At 37.2% G+C, this 18,418-nt stretch overlaps 1 protein-coding gene across 3 annotated transcripts in view; it reads right to left on the minus strand.

Annotated features, from left to right (window-relative positions):
- Window positions 1-18,418, minus strand: part of SBF2 (SET binding factor 2) — a 322,117-nt gene that overhangs the window by 180,828 nt on the left and 122,871 nt on the right. For all 3 annotated transcript variants that reach the window (XM_084772489.1, XM_084772490.1, XM_084772488.1), the window contains one exon: window positions 10,598-10,735. In XM_084772489.1, the coding sequence (XP_084628615.1) occupies window positions 10,598-10,735 (138 nt within the window). The remainder of the gene's footprint in view (window positions 1-10,597; window positions 10,736-18,418) is intronic.

The raw sequence follows: 18,418 nt of genomic DNA on the forward strand, positions 1-18,418 counted from the left end.
TCCTCGTAAATTTAAGAATGTTATTTTGTAAGCCACTAGAGTCAATGACCATTTTAAATCTTCTTTTCATTGTCTGCTAACATTAGTATAAAAAATTAATAATAAAAAATGAAATCTGATAATTTTTCTAATGCAAAACACTATTAATACTGTTAGATGAACTATGAGATCTTTTTCTTCCTTCCTTCCCTCCTTTTTTCAGAGATGACCAAACCCAGGGCCTTGTGCTTGCTAAATCCACAACTCTGAGATCTTATTCTTTCTTTCCATCGAGATAAAGGTATCTGTACGTAGCCCCAGCTGTTAAAGGATTCACTCTGCAGACCAGCTGGCCTTAAAACGCAGAGATCTGCCTGTCTCTGCTCCAGACTGGCCTCCACCTGCCTCTGCCTGTTAAGTGCTAGAATTGAAGGTGTCATCACTGTGCTGAACTCTCTAGTTCTTATATTAAATAAAACATTTTCCTAGAATTCCTGTGGAAAAGATAGTAACAAACTAACCTCAAAGATTAAGATTTCAACTTTACTTTGGTTAGAAATATACACCAAATCACTTATTTATAATTAAACATAGATTACTTAAAATTCATTAAAGAAATAATATTATTTGCCTATGAATACATATCATATAATAAATTTTACAATGTACATTCCTCCAATTAGTATGCTATAAGCACATGATAGCACGTGGTACAGTATTCTCTGAATAATTACTTAGGTGGGAATTTATATATGTTCAAAATTTAAAAACAAAATTTAAATTTGGATATAATTAACATGTAATAATAAAATGCTACAAATCTATATGTCTATTTAATTGTGTAAACTAACAATCATGTCTAGAGAGTACAAGTGACCTGCTAAGGCTATACAGCTCACTAAAGGCATTTAATTTAGGTTAGCCCTTTACTCCTTCTTTATACTCTTACAGAAGTGAAACTATCAGTGAAAAATAAGATCAGACCTCTTTTCTTCTTGATGATAACAACTTTCTTGTGTTTAAATAGTTATTTTTTATTTTAACATTTATTTTTATTAAAATAGAATTACATCATGTTCTCCCTTTCTTCAGCTCCTCTCAAGTCTCCTTTCAAGCCCCACTCTGTCTCATATTGATAGCCTTTCCTTCCCAATTGCTACATATGTGTATATACACAAATACAGAAATACAATCTACTGACATACAGTTTTTACTGAGTTCTTGTTAGCCTTCAAAAATCAATATTTAAGAAAAGTCATTTGATGTTCTAGAACTTTGGGAGCTTGTTCTCAAAAGTGTTTTAAAATTTAAATGTCTTCTATAAATTTAAGCACTTGGCATTTATTTATACAGTGACAGTTTTCCCTACAAGATGTATCTTTATAAGGAAACAAAGTTTAGCATCCTGCCAATTCTCATTTTAAAAGGAAGTCACAGATGGACAGCTACATTAAAAGCATAATGTTCACCATTATAAGGAGAACTCCACATGATAATTGCATGTATTATAAATTATCCAACAAACTCAAAATCAGAATTCACAATACGTAAATATCACAAAATGTCTATGTCTCTACCATGTTATTTAGGGTTGCTTTTCCTAGACTTTTTGTTGTTGTGGATTACGGTCTAGGGAGCAGTTCTGGAGTGAAGCCACATGATGTTCATCACACAGCCAGCAAACCAGTTTCCATAGTTGGCTGCTCCTCATTTCTTGTTGGAAAAGGCAGAACAGCATACTTCCTTCTAAAAGGAACCAATATTCCACCCCCCACCACAAGACATTCACCTCATTTCAACAAATGATAATGAAGCACTTGGGAGGCTAATTTGAGGAGACAAGAAATTCATTCATAATATCATAGAAGAATGCCAAGTGATTAAGGAATCACCTAGAAAATTGAATAATAGGTTTCTAAACTGTCTCTAGACAACAACAACAAAAAAGTGGAACAATGGAGAAAATTACATTATCAAGTAAATTGTGTCCATGTGATGTGTGTGTGTGTGTGTGTGTGTGTGTATGTGTGTGTGTGTGTAAATCCCAAGGCTCAGAAGGTTGAAACACAAGGATAGTACAAGGCCAGTAAAGCTGCACTCTATTACAAAACAAACAACACTCACCCTCAAAACAACAGCAGAACCCAAGGAAACATACAGGCCCCACCAACTTCACGCTTCCACTGTGAGATCCGGATACAGTAAGATCCGGATACAGTACATGCTTGATTATGCCTCCCAACTACCACTTCTACTGCCATCATTTCTCCCACAAGTCAATCGCACACCGGTGTAACGTTTGTAGTACTACAGCATATGCTTAGCACCCTGCTCTTTAAGACAGATGCAGCCATGCCTGTTAACTGCCCTGGGTTAGGTTTTTAGAGACTAAAATGAGATTAAGCGATGTGAGTGAAATACAAGGCAATGAGATGAAGCAGTCCAAACTTTGGCACAGTATCTACAACATGCCAAGACCTAACTGATCATAAAACCTCATACCTTTGCTTCCTGTCCCCATATTTCTGCCCAGATTGCCCTTTTACTTAGCTCTTTATTTTCAGATGTCTATGTAGACTTGTATAAACTCAATAACATTCCTGTTGTACCGTGTTCGGTGTCTGTTTTATTGACTAGTACTTTCACTGTACTTTGGGATAGTTTTGCACCTGCATTTTGGGTTTGCCGCTACAGCCCAATTTTATGTACACTGAGATAAAACAACACAAAAGAGGGTCTTATTGCTTTTGAGTCTTTTTCTTTTTCATTTTTTATCTTATCCTCCTAAATTACCCTCATTAATTCCCATCATTTCTTTAAAGGCAACTTTACTGAGAATTTCATAATTATTATTGATTCAGAAGTATAAAACACATTAAAAAATAAAAAGATACAAACTTAAATGAAAGAACTTAGATATTTCATGTAAGCAATAAAAAAATACCCCCCCTTTTTTAACTCATTACTTTAAAAAAAAGCCAAGGCTCATATTATCTAGTTAAATATTTTTGGAAACACGTTATCAGAGGTTTAATGTCAATGTTTTGCTTGTGATTTACTGAACATGTTACTGTATTTTGGAAAAGATAAAAGAGCCAAATTTTTTATATTGCAAAACTTTACTTTGGATGTTGGACATCCTCACGTCCTTTCTCTTTAGTATGCCGAGCAAAGTGTCATAGTGCATTTCATATGAAGTAATTCACACCAAATGAGTTAAGATCTATTTTGAACTGATGCTGATAATATGATCCAAAAATAAAAGAAAAACACATTTGTTAAAAACAGTGCCAAAAGTGAGACTAATGTTACTAATGACCTAGAGAGGAACATCTTTTAGTTTATTATTCCACCCCAAATTGTACCTCATTGTTTATATTCTCATTTAGAACAAACGCAAGTGACAATAATTTGTTTCCAACACAGAAAAGGAAGCTTACAACTTCAGTTGACACCTAATAGCACCCAAGCACTATCACATAAAGACAGAATCTGATAGCCGATTTGTATTTTCAGGATTGAAAACCCTCAAAGGAAACAGGCTTCAAATGTTTTAAAATTGGTTATCATTTCTGTCCTTTTAAATGGCAAGTGGGCAAACGCCTGAGCTAAATGAAAGGGAAGCTGTTAAGATACTGATTCAAAGTACACAAGAACCCAGAAGGTGGCCTTCAGCACTCTCCCGCTTCAGGGGACACAAGGCTCCTAAATGAAATGTTTCATTTCAGGGCTGGTGCTAGAAAAAGTCAAGGGTTAGATTAGAGCTTGCTTTGACAGAGGGTTTTAAAGTGTTTACATAAAAAGCAAACCACGAATCAAAGGAGACCTAACTTAGAAAGTGGCCCCTGGCCAGAGACGGAGCATGAGCATGAAAACCAAGAAAGCAATTAATGAATTAGGGCTTCTGAATGGAAGTGGGAGAAAGCTTGAATCCGTGAGCCCTTGGCTTAGCCAGAGAAGAAAGCTTTGCTTATAGAAAAATGTCAACTGCTGGCTGGGTATGGGGCTACACACCTTTACTACAAAACTTGGGGAACCACAGCAGGTATCTCTGTAATTCTGAGGCCAGTATGATCTACATAGCAAGCTCCAGGTCAGTCAGGGCAACACAATGAGACTGTATCTCAAAAGAGAGAGAGAGAGAGAGAGAGAGAGAGAGAGAGAGAGAGAGAGAGAGAGAAAAGAAGGAGGAGGAGGAGGAGGAGAGGGAGGGGAAGGAGAAGAATAGGAGGAGGAGGGGGGAGGAGAAGAAGAGGAGGGGGAAGAGGAAGAAGGAAAGAAGGAAGAAGACAGAAAAGAAAGAGAAGAAAAGAGAAAAGAAAGAAGAAAGAAGGAAGAAGAAAGAAAAGAAAGAAGAAAAAAGAAGAAGGAAAGAAAAAGAGAAAGAAAGAAAGGAAGGAAAAAACAAGGTCAATGGTTTTTTTAAGGTCTGGGTTGTCTCACTCAGAAGGACTTTGTCTAGTTACTTCCATTTACCTGCAAATTTCAGGCTTTCTTAATAGCAATAATATCCCATCATGTAGATCCATCACACTTTCACGATCCATGCATCAGTTAGTGTACATCTAGGCTGGTCCTAACTCCTGGCTATTATGAATAGAACAGCAATGAGCATGGATGAGCAAGTAAGATGTTCTTTGGTTCTATGCCTACGAGTGGCATAGCTTTTGGCGGACTTTCCACCCTGATTTTTACAGCAGCTGTAACCATTGATAAGTAAGAATACCCTTCTTCCAATGCTCACCAGCATGTGCTGCTATTGTTTTATTATTCTGGGCATTCTGACTAGGGTAAAATGAACTCTCAAGGTACTTTTAATTTTCATTTCCTTGATGGTAAGGATGCTGAACATTTCTTTAAGTGTTTCTTGGCCATTTATTTGTGTTTCAGTATTTGAGAACTCTTTGTTTAGTTTTATACCCCCATTTTAAAACTGGATTCTTCTCTTAATGCTCAGGGTTTTTTTTTTTTTTAGTTCTTTATTCTAGATACTAGTCCCTCTATCAGATGTATAATTGGAAAATATTTTTTTCTCATTCTGTAAGCTGCTGCTTTGCTTCAATGATGATGTTGTTGGCGTTACAGGAGCTTCTTAGCTTCATGAGGCCCCATTTATCAGTTATTGCTTGTTGTTCTTAGTGCCTGTGCTGATGGTGTCTGTTCAGAAAGTCTTCCCTTGTCAACGAGTTCAAGCCTATGCCCACTGTCTCTTCTCTAAGATTCGGTGTATTTGGCCTTATGTTGAGGTACTTGATCCATAAGGAGTTGAGTTCTGTGCAGTGATAGAAATAAGTCTATACTCTTTCTACATGCAGTCATCCAGTATGACAAGAAGACAAGAACATTTGTAGAAGATACAATTTTTTTTGTAGTGTGTATTTTTGTACTTCTTTGTGTACACACACACACACACACACACACACACACACACACACACACACACAACACCAAGTCAAAAACAAAAACAACCCAGGTATCTGTATGTGTGGGGGAATTGTGGCTGGGTCTTTAACTCAATTCCATTGTTCAACATGCCTGTTTTTATGCCAATACCAAGCTGCTTTTTATGTTACAGGACTCTGCGGGGTGATGATACCTACAGCAGCTCTTTTACCATTCAGATTCAAATACATTCAGATACATTTTAGATATCAAGTTTTTTTTTTATTTCCACATAAAGCCGATTAATATTGGTGAAAAATTAAGTTGAAATTTTGATGAGGATTGCATTGAATCTATAGATAGATTTTGGCAGGACAGCAATTTTCACAATTTTAGTTCGATGGATATAGGAGTGTGGGAGACCTTTCCATCTTCCAGGTAATTAGTAAGGGACCAATAAGGAGGAAGGGATCTTCCAAGGAAAAGCAAAATAAAGTATAGTAATAAAGGGGATATAGTGATAATGGGAATAAAGAGATAAGTGGGAAATGCAATAGGAGGATTAGTTGAGGAAGGGTGAAATGGCAGGGTACAGGAGGAATACAGATGACAACAGCAATGATAACGGCCTTCTGAAAGGCATATGGAAACACACCACTGTAGAAGCTTCCTAAAACAAACATATATGAAAAGAATTTAAGTAGAGTCACCATATAATGGAAGACAGAATGCCCTATACAGACATATTGTGCCACCAAATAAAATCTCCAGTGCCAGGAATGGGTTCTATCTCGTTGAGTCATTGGCCAAAGGAGTTCTAGAGTCCCTTCCCTGACACACATATTGGCTACTCCTCATGACACAACTTATGTCATTGAACATGGCGAAATCAAGCTGGTGCCCAATCAAGCTCCAGCCCTACTAACTGAAGTTTATGTTGAACTTAGTACTTGGTACTTAGTATGCTGTCAGAAGAGAAAAGTAACATCAATAGCACCAGCTATAAACCCTGAGATCTACAACAGTGACCTGCCTGCAAGATATGTCAGTGTAATAGTGGCAAAAATGTTATGGGAATAACTTTTCTTTTCTTTCTTTCTTTCTTTTTTTTTTAAAAAAAAAACAAATTAGACTAAGGCTCACTCTGTGAGACAAAAACCATGCCTGACACTGTTTAAGTAGCCAAGAATCTGAGATTAGGTAAGTCATGGGCTCTAGGAGAAAACCTACTACCATTATTCTGTTAAAAATAATATAGCAATAAAAATGATTCTTAGTGATAAATGACTATTCCCATAGAGCAGAGCATCTACGTTGAATATTGTTACCAGAGAAGTTTTTTCTTACTGTTGGTGATAATTAACAGAGACCCAGGAGTGAGAGATTTTTATCAAACCCTCCCCTTAAGCACACCTTTTGTGTATGTGCTTTCTTTTCTTTTTTTTTTTTTAAAGAGAAAGTATTTGTGAGTGTGACTGTGTGTGTGTGAGTGTGTGTGTGTGTGTGTGTGTGTGTGTGTGTGTGTGTGTAAGAGAGAGACAGAGTGACAGAGATAGAGATACAGCAACATGGAGAAAGAAAAAGAATATGAATTTTGGGTGGGTGAAGAGACTCTAGAAGGAGTTGGAGAAGAAAAATGAACAATGACCAAAATATATTATATGAAAAAATACTATGTGGGCATGGTTGAACATATCCTTAATCACAGCACTTGGGAGGCCATGGCAAATAGATCTCTGTGAGTTCACGGCCAATCTGGTCTACACAGTCAGTTCCAGGACAGCCAAGGTTATACAGTGAGAACTTGTCTCAGAGAGACAGACGACAACAAAAAAGGCAACTGCTGACTAGTAAGACAGAGGGACTATGGAACTGATAGATAATCATGTTGTACGCATGATCAGAATTAGCCAAGCAACAATCAAAAGCAAATACTAAATCAAGGGGAACATGAGTGACAAGCATCAGGCTACATGTACGGTCTTAAAATACTTTCCTAGAGAATACTTATTAATTGCAACTGAAAAGCAAAAAACACCAAAAACACAAACAAAAACAAAAAGAAAGGAAGGAAGGAAGAAGAAAAAGGAAAAACCCTGCAACTATGCTCGGCAGAAATCTAACAATCAGCTTCCCAAATGGACACCATCAGTAAGAAATGAGTAGCCACTGTATACTTCCACACGTGTACCTCTGGACATACCTGGAAGGAATGTATTTAGGAAGTATTCTTTTTATTTTTGTTCTTTGACCTTGGTTAGTTGGCCTTTCTTTCCACCCTCTTCCTCCTTTACTTTTAAGAGATTCACACTGTGTAGCTCAGGGTATCTCCAAATTCTCAATCCTTTTGCTTCAACTGCCAGTTCTGTAGGCAGATACCCACCAATCCCAGCTTACTTAAGTATTACAGTATTCTCTTGATGCACAATCTGAACTTAATGAAAGATACCAGGAACACAAGGTAAGAAACATTCTTTTAAAAATGGACATGGAAAGATTATTATTTAAACGGCTTCAATACTATAAGATAAAGACGGAAAAAATTCAAGATGGAGAAAAGAGAAATGAAAATTGAACACAATAGACGCGTTTATGTGCTGGGTTGGGCCTGGTCTGGAGGAAGATAGTGTAACGGGCAGTGAAGACTATTATTAAGATGACCGCGGTGATGTCCAGCTGAAAGTTACAGCAGGAAGCCACTGCAGCCCAGTGACTCAGGTCCAGCCTAGAGAACCAAGAAGTTCAGAGAAAAAGTATATAAATATGGAATTTCTGTCAAATGATCAAGAGAGAAAGAGAGAGATCATCTCAGGTAATAAACTAATGAGCCAAAAATTTAACACTAGATAAATACGGTAAAAGATACTGGAATGTTTGGGTGACGTCAGCAATTTACCATTATGTATAAACAATGTCCAAATAAAATGTGAGATTGATGTACTCAAGAATTCCTAGATATCTTTCTAAAATAACTCCAATGATGTCTTAACATTCTGCCTTTCTGTCAGCTTATCTGAAGGCTGAATGCACGTGAAAGAAGAGAGGAGGGAGAAGTCAAATTATCATTGAGTTTTCATTGGCAACTCAAGGGAGTTATTACAAATATGGAGATGGGGGGGGTCGTGCTGGAGAAATGGCTCAGCGGTTAAGAGCACTGACTGCTCTTCCAAAGGTCCTGAGTTCAATTCCCAGCAACCACATTGTGGCTCACAAATATTCATATCCTCTAATGCTCTCTTCTGGCATCCAAGTGTAGAGTACTCATATACATAAAATAAATAAATAAAATCTTTTAAAAAAGAATATGGAGACAAAGAATACTATATTCTCAAGATTAGCTTAATATCTAGACACCACTGTAGTAGAAGTTTTGGCTTCCTTAAAACAACACTTGTTTTAATCCCAAGTGTGGAATATGGAGTTGTTTTTAGTTTGTCAACAGCTGATAATTGTCTCATGTGGCTCACAGAGGGGAGTGGTCTTTGCCAGCTGCAGTCAGAGGAATTCTGAGGACTTTGAAGGAGTATAAATACCACAGCCCAGAGAGAGAAGATATGTTTCGAGAGACCCTTAGAGAAGGATATCCTGATGCTGAGATTGGTGCTGCCCTAAAGAACCTGACCACCCTACACAGCCTGAGGTAGCTGAAGAGAACTATGGCCCTCTCCCACTAACCTTCTTTCTCTCCCACCTAGAGTTGGGGGCCTGGGAGGGAGGTAGAAGCAGAAGAAACCAAAACAAAATCAAGTTTAAAAGTGACATCAAAACACCATCATTAAAATGAAAGGTCAACTAAGAAAACAGAGCGGCTCCTGTATGACAGAACACTTTGGCAGGGTTCTGACTGAAACAATCAAAACAGGAATGTGATCGGTCTTTTACCAGCAACTTCCACTGCTATAAAAGGCACTACCTAGGACAAGAAGAACTACAGACACAGACTTATAAATTATGATACCTCACTGGCAATTGACAATATAACTTCCAAATTTAAACAGGTGTGATATTCTGAGAAGTCATTAAATATTTCACATTAAATATTTCTTTGGTTCCACTATCTAAAGCCTTGAAATGTTGGTATGACTTCCCACAAAGATCTGACAAAGAGAAAATATTCTGAAATGTAGATAACGTATATTTGTTTTTGGGAATGTAGATAATAAGTATTTTGTTCTACAGGAACCTTTGACTTTTCACTATAACAGAATAATAGTAAGTTTGTTTCATGATATGTAAATTGTCCCATTGTATTGAAAAACCAGATCTTGTAGCCAGAAAATTTAGATTTTGAACTGTAAAATATATCAAGACATCAAATACTGATTTGACAGGCCATTTCCAAAAGCATCTTTTCTCCCACTGGTGATACTTTTCTATATGTAGCCGAAGGTATAGTAATTAACATAAACTGGCTCAACAACAAAAACCAAGCTCTGGATAGTTTGTGTTCTATCAAATAAGAACCAAAGCAAACCACCAAGGAAACCCCTACGTTTGCAAGACTCCCATTCACAGGAGCAGGTTCTACAAGCAATCTAACATCTATCATGGAAGAAACAGTTGAATCATCAAAGTGCAAGTTCCTAGTGTGTGTGTCAGGAGGCATCCAGGGGAGGCAGAACTAGGGCAACTAAAGTGAGGGTTCTATTGACTGATATCAAGCGCCCCCAAAGTGCCAGTGGCTTAAAACACGGTAGAAATGTCACTTCTGTGGACTATTCCCTGCACTCAGAATGTGTCCCCTGCTTATGCATCATCCCTGAAATTCCATACATTGCCAAACACTTTCTCATTAATAGAGAAATTAATCTAAATGCCTGAAACTGAACTTAATCACTACTCTAAACGAAGAGGGCTTGTAAATTCCTCCAGTACGAGAGTATGGACTTGAGAGGTTAACAACAATGTGAAATACTGTGATAATTGTTGTATCCCGTGCAAGATCCCCTGGGAGACAGACGTGCAGGGGAACAGTAACAGATTTACCACTTAAAGAAACTAATTTTAATAAACCAATACATAGACACACTAATTCAACTATGATTACTATTTTAAGTGAGGACAATTAACCTGCCAACTTCTGTTTCATTGCTCCTTCTCCCACATTAAACATACTCAATCCTCAAACTTTCCAAAGAAGCCCATGAAATTTTCAATTTTAACAAAAACAAATATGGAACTTAAACTATTCTGCGATACTATCTGACTCCATCCGTGGATAAGGAAGTGTCTGTACCTGAAGATTGATCTCTGCCTCGTAGAAGGTTAGGCACGAGCAATAATGTCGATCTGAGTCGATATCCGTTAGGACCACTACAAAGAACGTTGGCTGTTTCCGCTCTCTAGAAAGGTGCCATCCACCAGGCTGACAAAACTAAAAGGATAAGAAAAAAAGGTCACATTTTTTAAATAAAACTTTTCTTATTTGTTAGTATATGAAAATAATAAATATAACATTGCCATTAAAACTATATATATACTTGAGGGGCTACAGAAATGGTTCACAGGATAATGTGCTTACTTTATACATATGAAGATCAGAGCTCTGATCCTAGCACTCATGTTAAAAAAAAAAAAGCCAAGACATCTCAAGAGTAGGAAGCAGCGACAGAGGGAAGTCACTAATCAGCCAGTCTAGCCAACTGATGAGCTCCTGATTCAGGAAGAGACTGTGTTTCCAAAAATAAGGTAGAAATCAGTAAATGTACATGACAATGACCTCTGGCTTCCATACATGCATGTGTGGACACACATTTGCACATACATGTGGGTATATATACATATATCACCACAAATTTATCTTTGATATGGTATGCTATAAGAGCTAACATCAAAAACAAGTTCATTCATAGCTATTAAAGTATTCACCAAAGTTCTTCACAGATATCATTCTGCGGTGCCAATCCACCTTTGACATGTGTCAGAGTGTAGCATCAAGATGAAAGACTCTTCCTCCAAATATTAGAATAAGTCATGGTACAAGCTGGAGAGGAAGTCCTTGGGAGGAGGAAGGCAGCCAGCAGGGAGAGGGAGTAGAAAGGAAAGAGAAACAGCAGTAGGGAACGAATAAGGATAAGGGAAATGATGGGTATGTATGTATACAATGCCACTTCTTCGTGTACTAACCAAAAATAATTTTTAATGTAAAATGAGGGTATGCAGAGATGGCTCAGGGGTCGAGTGCCTGCTGTTTCACAAGACCACCAAAGTTGCGACCTCAGGACCCTGTAATAAGCCAAGTATGGCCCCGTGTGCCTGTAACCCCAGAGCCTCGAGAAGTGGAGGTAAGAGGGATTTCTAGGGTGCGCTAACAAAAAAACAAAAACACAGGTTCCAGATTCAGGGAGAGACCTGACTATTACGGAGGCCGACAGGGGTGTATCCCACAACCTCCTCTAGCCTTTGTCCCCACCACCACATACACGTTTGTACATACAAGTGTGCACATGTTCATACTTGCCTTCACCACACTCACATTAAAAATGATAAATGGGTTCATTAAAATTGTTGTAAACTTTTATACATGAGCAAATCATAAGAATAATACTCTTCGTGGCCCTTACAATTGATGAGCACATAGAGCACTGAGCCAAAGAAATCTCAAGAACTGCAGTTTTATGGTAAATGGGGGTCAGCATGCAACTAACGCTGGCATATGCTCTAGGGTAAGGGAAATGTATAGCTGTAGTGTAACCAAGACGTTTAATCAGATTATAGCAAGCCCAGAAATGTCTTTCAAAATCTTACTATCTATTAATGATTTTTGTCTAAATTTGGTACATTATTTTTATCAGACTTTAAAAAAATTCTTTGATGATTTCCTAGATATATGTGCTGAACTTTAGTTGTCGTCACACACACACACACACACACACACACACACACACACACACACACACACACACTACCCTTTCTTGCTCTTTTCTTTCCCACTGAAACCCTTCTTCCCAACAAGCCTCATTTTCTAAACTGACTCAGAATCAGATCCATGACTGGTAGTTGTTGAAAATAATAAAGTTGTACAGTCACCATTACCTGGTTAACTGCTACCATTTATTTGACAAAACACTCCTCTGACACAAAGCCAGTCAGTTCTGTGGGTGAACAGCAGATGCGTTTGTTCTTACAGGGTGCTGTTCATGCTCACAGGGGACTGGCAGGTTTGGAAAAGCTGCATACCCAGGAGAATAAGTATTATTTTTACCAAATATCACATGAAACTAAGGTTTCAAAAAGGAAAAACTATATTTTAGTTCTAATTCTCTCACTTACCAAGCTGAAGTTACCTGCCAGAGAAGAGTTCATAAATGACAAGTAACCCTCTTAGAGCAAACAGACCTAGAGACGGCACTTTGATACTTTTCACTACCTGCTAGAAAAAGCAACTGTGCCCAGTTTTCTCATTTTTTTTTATTTTGTACATACAAAGACTATAAGAATTTAACAGAATGAAAATGTTCATGGTTTATCTGAGCTACACTGAATAATCTTTCAAAGATCACATACTATAGGACGCTCTTTGGAGAATGGTCATATTTAGCATCTCTGGATGCTTTCAACCATGTCTGTAGAGCCATACTTTACTTTAAAAGGGTGTGTGCCATCTGTAAATTTTTAAAAAATTAAATGTGTCTTTTTAAAAAGTCTACAAGAAAAAAATTTTTTGTGACAGAAAAAAGTAAACACAAAACACCCCAAGGGAGAAGAGGGTAAAGGAAACTAATTAGTTACTCAAACAGCCCCATTTCCCTGCTTACACCACATGACAAACGGTGAGATTAAGAGCCACTAACCTTAAAATTTGGGGAAATTCCAAAGATCATTTTCAATTAGTTAAACACTTCTTCATAACTCTATTTAATATAACCAGAACCAAGAAAACAATGGCACTTTATGGCTGCCCTGGCCAGATAGTCTTTACTAAACTTTTCATGAAAATGTTGCCAATCGTTACCTATAAACTGGTTACATGTGAGATTCTTTATTTCAAATACAAAACTATAGCTACACAAGTAAATTATTTTAAAGTATGCATTAGAAAGTAAACTGTATACAACTGAGTATATAAAAATTGATGTCTCAAAGATTAGAACAAACAGCTTATCACAGAGAAGCAGTAACAGGACTTGGGAATCACGATATGACCCCAAGTATCTTATGACAGGCATTTCGCTTATGATCTGGATTCAAAAGGTTACTACTAAACGGCGCAGACGGCTCAGCTCTTCACAACGCTGATGAACACATAAACAAGAGAGTGGACATTACAGTTCTGAGGCCCAGGCTGTAGTCACATTTCTGACAGGAATGCGAGGGAATATTTAGACAGCTGGGAGCAGGATAGTCACTAAAAGACAATGGACAGAATGATAAGCATTAAACAAACAGAAGAAGTGCAGGGTTTGTGCTCCCTAGCGTCTGCACTGGTAAACAGGAGAAGCAGTTGCTATCACAGGTGCAAACTCAAAATGCTGAGAACTGAGTGTCAACACTGATGGACTTATATTTTGCCTGCCTTCAAAGAACTGAGAAAACACATGTATTTGGAATGATATTATCAATGCACACACACAGAAACTGATGAACAATTCTTATTTTTCACACACATACATTGGCGGATGCAGCAAAACATGTCTCTTAACTTCTCCCTCTGTCTTGACCTCATCATTTCACACAAATCAAGTCCCTGAAACGTATCTGGGAACACTCAAGCAGAGGGTTCCTTGTTAATCTAAAGTTTTCTTTAAGACTCTGACATAGCTTGGCAGCTGGTCCTCAAGAGTCCCAGTCAGACAAGGATTCAGCGCTCAGTACTGCAGGACTCTGCACAGCAATGCATCACAACCACTAACTTTGTTTCATTAGCAAACACCAGAAGTAGATCATGTTCAGTAAAAGAGCCCAACTATCCACAAACTAAAGTACAAATATAAAGCGCGGGCATGGCGACGAGTAGAACATGTTATAGGGAGCCCCCGGGGAGCGGGGTAGCCACTTAGGTGCCATAAACACACATGTATGTAAATTAAAGCTAATCTTTTTGACAGCTTTAATTTCATTTAAAATTTGTAAGCAATTAAGTTAACAACATATGATAATTTAATGGTGTTAAATAATGTATTAAAGAGCTATTAAAAATAAGGAGTTGAAAAATGGAGACTTCCTATCTGTAAAAGCACCATAACTCCCAAGTCTTAGTTTACAGTGAAAACTAAGGCTATGGGATGCTAATGTCATATGGCCAGCTGTGACAAGAGTTAGGGTTAGAGGTCAACTCTATGGTCTATAGGAACTGCATCCTTTCACTGATGAGTTATTATAAATCCTGTAGCGCTATTACTTTATGATCATATAAATTCACAGCAGGAAAAACGAAAATGAGAGTGAAGTAAGCATTGTGGCCACTTGTCTTTGGCAGAGTACATGAATGTGCATTTTCTTTCTTGGTTTTTAGATAAAAAGAGACCTATCTGCCACAAACCCAGCTATCATTCTCCTTTTGCCTAACTTTCATTAACATGCAGTCTCAGTAGTAAGCAGTTGAAGCCTTGTTATAAAGCTCATGTGACATCCAACTTGCAGCCTCTACAGAGATTACAGGCATGCACCACTGAACGCAGCAACATACTTATTTTTTATAACCATAATGCCATTACAGGTATAAATATACTTGGGCTAAAACACAGCCCACTCCCTATTTTGATGTTTAGAAGGCTTACCTTTTTTTTTTTCAAAACTAATGCTGAAATACATACAGTATTACAAAAATTTATGGATATTTCTCAATATTCTCTTATAGAATTGTGTAAAGTATTATAAATAAGCACAAAAAGGTAATTACTCTTGAGTTCATTTTTTAAGGTTGAGCAACATCATGAATGTTTTTGTTTTGTGGCACATTTCTAAGAAAAATTATACACGTGGTTTTGAAAAAAGAACTATTATTATAGGGTAAAAAGATGGCTCAGAGGTCAAGAGCTTTGCTGCTCTTTCAGAAGACCCTGGTTTGCTTTCTAACATGCATGTGGTTGTTCACAAAAATCATAATCAGACACCCTCTTCTGGATCTGGTACTGCACACAAGTGGTGTACATACATACTTGCAGGCACAAAACACACACATCAAATAGGTTTAGAAATCTTTTAAAAAATTAAATTTTATTGTGAGCTACAGACCAAAGAAGAACTGATCTACTAAGTAAAATAACAACAACAACAACAAAACATTTTTTGTTTGTTTTTTCAGACAGGGTTTCTTTGGGTCGCCCTGGCCGTGCTAGAACTCATTCTGTAGACCAGGCTGGCCTAGAACTCAGAGATCTGCCTCTGCCTCCCAAGTGCTGGGATTAAAGGTGTGCACTACTAATATCTAGCTTTAAAAAAAAAAAACAAACCTTTAAAGTGGCTAAACTCTATTCAAGGAAGGCCGGCCAGAAGAGGGTTAGCCATGTGTTCTATTCTTTGTATACATATTTCCAAATTCAGAGGAAATACAAAAAAAAAAAAAAAAAAAAAAAAAAAAAAGGTCAAAGAGTATCCGACTTAGGAGTTTGAGAAACTCCAATATTTTATTATAAAATAATAAATGTTACATACACAGTCAATTTTAGTGAGGATCTTTTGATGAATAGTATTTTATAGGGACTACCCAAAACAATTCAAAATTAACAGTACTCTAAATCTCTTAGTTTTTCCCTGAAATTTATATTTTTCTCACTTAAATAGAAGAAAGAAGGTGAGTCCCATTCTAACACTTTTTCCTTTGTGGTAAACTATAAACCCTGGAATTTTACTAATTTCCTGGATAACAAACAGAAAATATGCTATCACTTGGGGCTTTTCCAGTCATAATTCCATTACCATGTTCTCAAACAAACAAAATTGGTGTAATATTGTCAATTGACTCTTTCACAAAGAGCATACAGAATATGATCTAAGAACTTCAAATGTAGCAGCTTAGTGGCAGAACATTTTCCCAGTGTGCGTAAAGTAGGTCTGAGCGACTGTGATCACAACATAACATGCAGTCATTAACAAGTCTTTATTCAGTTGTTGCTTACAAGAGGGCCTCATACAACATGGGTTCAATAAACGTTACCTTGAAAAAAAGTTGGGCCAGGTGAGGTGGCGCACACCTTTAATCCCTGCACTCAGGAAGCAGAGGCAGGTAGATCCCTGTTGGGTTTGAGGCCAGCCTGGTCTACAAAGAGAGTCTAGGACACCCATGGCTACATAGAGAAACCCCGTCTCGAAAAACAAAACAAACAAAAAGAGAAAGAAAAAGAAAGTTGGCTTAATATACATGTGTTCCCTATGTTTCTCATTAAGAGGAATTAAAATTATTTGAAATATTTTAACTTTTAAGTAAAAGTATTAAATTTCGTAGAAATGAAAACTAAAGAAGAGTACTTTCTTTAACAAATGATGTATAAAAAAATATCAAAGGAAGAAAACCTATAGATTAAGAAATAGTTAAAGGGCGCAGGAGGCAGAGGTAGGCAGAGCTCTGAATTCCAGGCCAGCATGGTCTACAGAGTGAGTTCTATTATACAGAAAAACTTTGTCTTGAAGGAAAAAAAAAAAGGAACTGAAGAAATATTTAATACTTATGTTCCAAATGCACATACATAAATGTGTGAAGATTTAGTGTTTGGAATTATTAGTGAACTCTTGTCTGTTAGGTATGATAATGACATTGTGATTGTTTTTAAGTACTTTGTATTTCCAAAACACGTACTGATGCTGGGTTGTGGTAGTATACACATGTAACCTAAGCACTCAGGAGATACAGACAGAAGGATTATGAGTTCAAGGCCAGGCCAGTTTACACTACATACTGATATCATGCCTCCCACACATACAGCACATAGTAATGCATTCAGAAATACTTATAGTTAAGATGGTATTAATTGAATTATTTAGAATGGTTTTGTGATAAGAAAATGACAAACTCAAGATCAGCCTTGGCTACAGAGAAAATTTTGAATAAAAAATATCTCCATCTCAAGATTAGCCCTGGCTACAGATAAAGTTTTGAACACAAAGTATCTCTCATTCACAATCATAATCAAACTGCCTCGTGCTGAAACAGTAAACATGCTGTAGCCCTGGCCAGTCACAGCGGTATTCAAGTTTACAGGTAATCATAGCATTTCCACGGTTACTGATACTCCATAAAGGAACAGGAAGAGGTTACTAAAACGGAACCTACCATACCTGGAGCCTGAATCACAACCACTTGTATAGGAGAGGGAACAGATAGACAGTTTTTCAAAGGATGATTCAAGTGTGTGTGTGTGTGTGTGTGTGTGTGTGTGTGTGTGTGTGTATGTGTGTGTGTGTGTGTGTAGGGGTGTGTGTGTGTGTGTGTAGCCTTGACTGTTCTGGACTTACTTTGTAGATAAAGAATTCACTCAGATACATTATGCATAAACCTCAAAAAACACCTGCATCAAAACTATCTTTCTGATACCAAAGACTAAATAAAGTAAGTTTCCAAGTATATAATTGAAGCGACATGAGATTTCAGAACAAAAATGAACAAAATTTTGCTGTAAATGCTGAATGACTGGAACACTGCACAAGAGATGTTACTTCAAAGAACAGGGCACTGTAGAACCTGTGATGTGGAAACGAATCAAAACATACAGCTAAAGAGAACTAATGAAATATGTTTCAAGCAATGCAGATTTGTTAGTTTTAGTTCTCATGAGCTTCACAACAATGTTTGGTATGAAATGTTAACACTGTTTTTGATAAGACCTGTCTAAACAAGATGAGTTTTATTTACCAAAACAGAAACAATGTTTTAGCTTGACTTGGACAGTTGGGCAGCTTTAGAACCTATCATCTGTCAGTCACCAGAATGTTTACTGCTTGTTTACTTAATGCAGCCCTTCTCAAAAAGGCATTTACAGAATACTTGCTGACTGCTAAATATTATTGTTAGAAGCAACGACCAGAGATGGCTATCTAGCTAGGCTGTTTGTCTTCATCCCTTGAAAAAAAAAATAGAACAAACAGAACAAAATGTTCTACTCCAAAAGCTCAGTCCGAA

This window comes from Acomys minous, assembly GCF_964271855.1.
Source record: "Acomys minous genome assembly, chromosome: 2".
Classification (NCBI taxonomy): domain Eukaryota; kingdom Metazoa; phylum Chordata; class Mammalia; order Rodentia; family Muridae; genus Acomys; species Acomys minous.